Here is a 2,674-nt window from a genome sequence, read left to right on the forward strand (position 1 = left end):
TGTGCAATGAATCTCCTTTTGAGGCACAATATATATTCCTCTTGAGGCACAATCGGCGGGATTATCTATTGAATTTACATGATATCAGTGGGAGGATGGAATTATTTCTTGAATTTCTGCTACTCTATTGGAAACAAATGTTTTCCAGCGACTCGGATTGGAAGATAACCATGCCAATACTATTGTAGAGTCTATATATGCTATTATTTCATGTATTTCAAATAGTGTTGCTTTCATTACAGCACTGACAAGTCTTGCCAAAAGCAATGCTTCTCACAATTCTAGGCCGCGTAGAGTAACTGTCTTAATTGGAGCGACCTTTTTTTTAGCTGCCACTAATTTAATTTCTACACTACCATCTGGTAATATTGAATGCATATAACATACTGCCACATGAGCTCTTTGGAAGAAATTACAGAATCCTATTAGCTGATATCGAACTGCACTAGGAGAACAAAAGCATCTACCATTACGTCTTTCAACAAAGGCAGCTCACAACGAAAACTTTGCCATTCTTTACGTATTTCAACAGACACGTTGTCGTCCCAATCTACGTTTTCTTTCCACAGTCGCTGTAACAACAGTTTTGCCTTGACTGTTGTTAGACTTAGACGTCCCAATGGATTAAATATCTTAGATAACCCTGAAAGTATTGTCCTCCTTGTTTGCTGGCACTATGCTAAATGTAAACTGATCAGTACATGGATTCCAATGGACATCAAGGATTTTGATATTAATGTGTGTATCAAAACTGAATGGCCGCTCTGCTTCTCTCAATTCCTCTGGAATGGACTGTAACACATCTGGTGAATTCGTTGACCACTTACGTACCTGAAATCTTCCTTGGTGTAACAATTCAGTGGTTTACTTTTGAAATTCAATTGCCTCTGAAACACAAAATGCTCCACTGAGAAGGTCATACATGAGGAAATCTTGAAGTAGTATTGTTGCTGCTAATGGAAAATGTTTCCCTTCGTCCTTTGTTAACTGTGGCAAAACTCGAGTAGCCAGAACAGGAGAACTGGATTCACCATATGTAACAGTTAATAACCAATAGTCTTTTATCGGTTGCTCGGGTGATTCACGCCAGACTATTCTTTGGTAATTAACATCTTTATGCACTAAGATCGCTAGGATAGGTCCTACCATCAGTTTATCGTTTAACGATACGCCTGTACTTGTCTGAGCTGAACCATCAAGAACTACTCGCAGACAGGTTGTAGAACTACTAGGCTTTAGCACTGCATGATGAGAAAGATAGCAACTGACTTCCTGTGGAACTTCTCGTTCATTAATCGGAATAATTTCCATGTGACTAAGATGTACTGTGTGTATTCTTGCATGAATTATCTATATTGTCTTCAGAATATTTTATAAATTAGCGTTCATATTGTACTAGTCTTCTCACAGCAATTTCCCTTGAAGAACGTAATATTAAATTAGAATTCTCTTTAAAAGGCAGTCTAAATGTATTTTCCAGTTTCGTTCCGCTGATGGATAGAAACGAAGTGCTGTTCACATTGTTTCTTTTCGTGGAAATAAAATGTCTTTGATGGGATTTCTTCTAATTTCCAAAATCTTTTCAAATTCACATCAATATCACACGATACAAAACGTGACACAACTTTATTAGAATAATTGTTCAAATTTATACCACCTAAAAGAAACCATCCCAAAACTGTTTCCAGCGCCACTGGCGAACCTGGTGGTCCCACACATCTTCCACTAAGCAGCAATGAAGAAAACATATCATCTCTCAAAAAACATCAACTGAACCAACCATGTTAAACGAAGTGTCTGCTAAATTCAATCCACTAATATGTAACCAATGCATAATAGTTTCAGTAAGTATAATGTACACTAATGGTACTACTACTGCCCTTGTTTGTTAAGCTGGCAACAGTACTTTTTTTTTCTTTTTTCGTCCATTAAAGTTAGTGTGTTGGAAATGTTTATTTGATTTACACAAGCTACACAAGTCCATGATAGAACAAGCGAGAAATTCACAATCACTTCGTAATGGAGCCTGAAGTCCCGGTTCGGCCTGGATGACAATAATCATGTACAAACTGCAAACGACGTTTATCGTTTTATACATTATTTATTTTTGGTGCAGGAAATACAGTAATTATATACAAACACTGAAATGTAGTCTGATAACTAGTCAGTCTGTCAACACAGTAAACACGCACACAAGAACAACGTCATTGTTTTTGCGCTAATCCCTCACAGAATTATCTCTCATTTTCTAATCTCTACGCAAGATCCCAAGCATTGTCATGCTAATCTCTACACAGGTCCCCAAGCGCCAGGCTAATAATACTCTATCAACCAATCGACTATAAAAAATATAAAATTTGAATAATTAAATAAAAGTTATCCAATGCAAAATACAACATTATAAAGGTCCCAACGACACTGTTTGTTTAGTTAATGTAATTGATAACTAAACCCGTGGCATATAATCGGAGCAGGTTTTGGATTAATCCTTTATTATTATTATTATTATTATTATTATTATTATTATTATTATTATTATTATTATTATTATTATTATTATTCAACATTATTTGAAACCTTTCTGTGAGAGAAAACCACCTATGATTACAATTAAAAATGTAAAAGATGCTATTAAATTCTTAAAGATCAAATCAGCATCTGGTATAGATGGAAT

At 35.5% G+C, this 2,674-nt stretch overlaps 1 protein-coding gene across 1 annotated transcript; it reads right to left on the reverse strand.

The window, feature by feature from the left end:
* Nucleotides 1–864: 864 nt before the first annotated feature.
* On the reverse strand, nt 865–1,311 carry LOC145680427 (uncharacterized). Its single transcript, XM_081750951.1, has one exon. The coding sequence runs from the start codon at nt 1,309–1,311 to the stop codon at nt 865–867; it is 447 nt and encodes a 148-aa protein (XP_081607077.1).
* Between the last annotated feature and the right edge of the window lie 1,363 nt (nt 1,312–2,674).

Source organism: Thermobia domestica, chromosome 1, assembly GCF_964235325.1.
Source record: "Thermobia domestica chromosome 1, izTheDome1.hap1.1, whole genome shotgun sequence".
Classification (NCBI taxonomy): Eukaryota; Metazoa; Arthropoda; class Insecta; order Zygentoma; family Lepismatidae; genus Thermobia; species Thermobia domestica.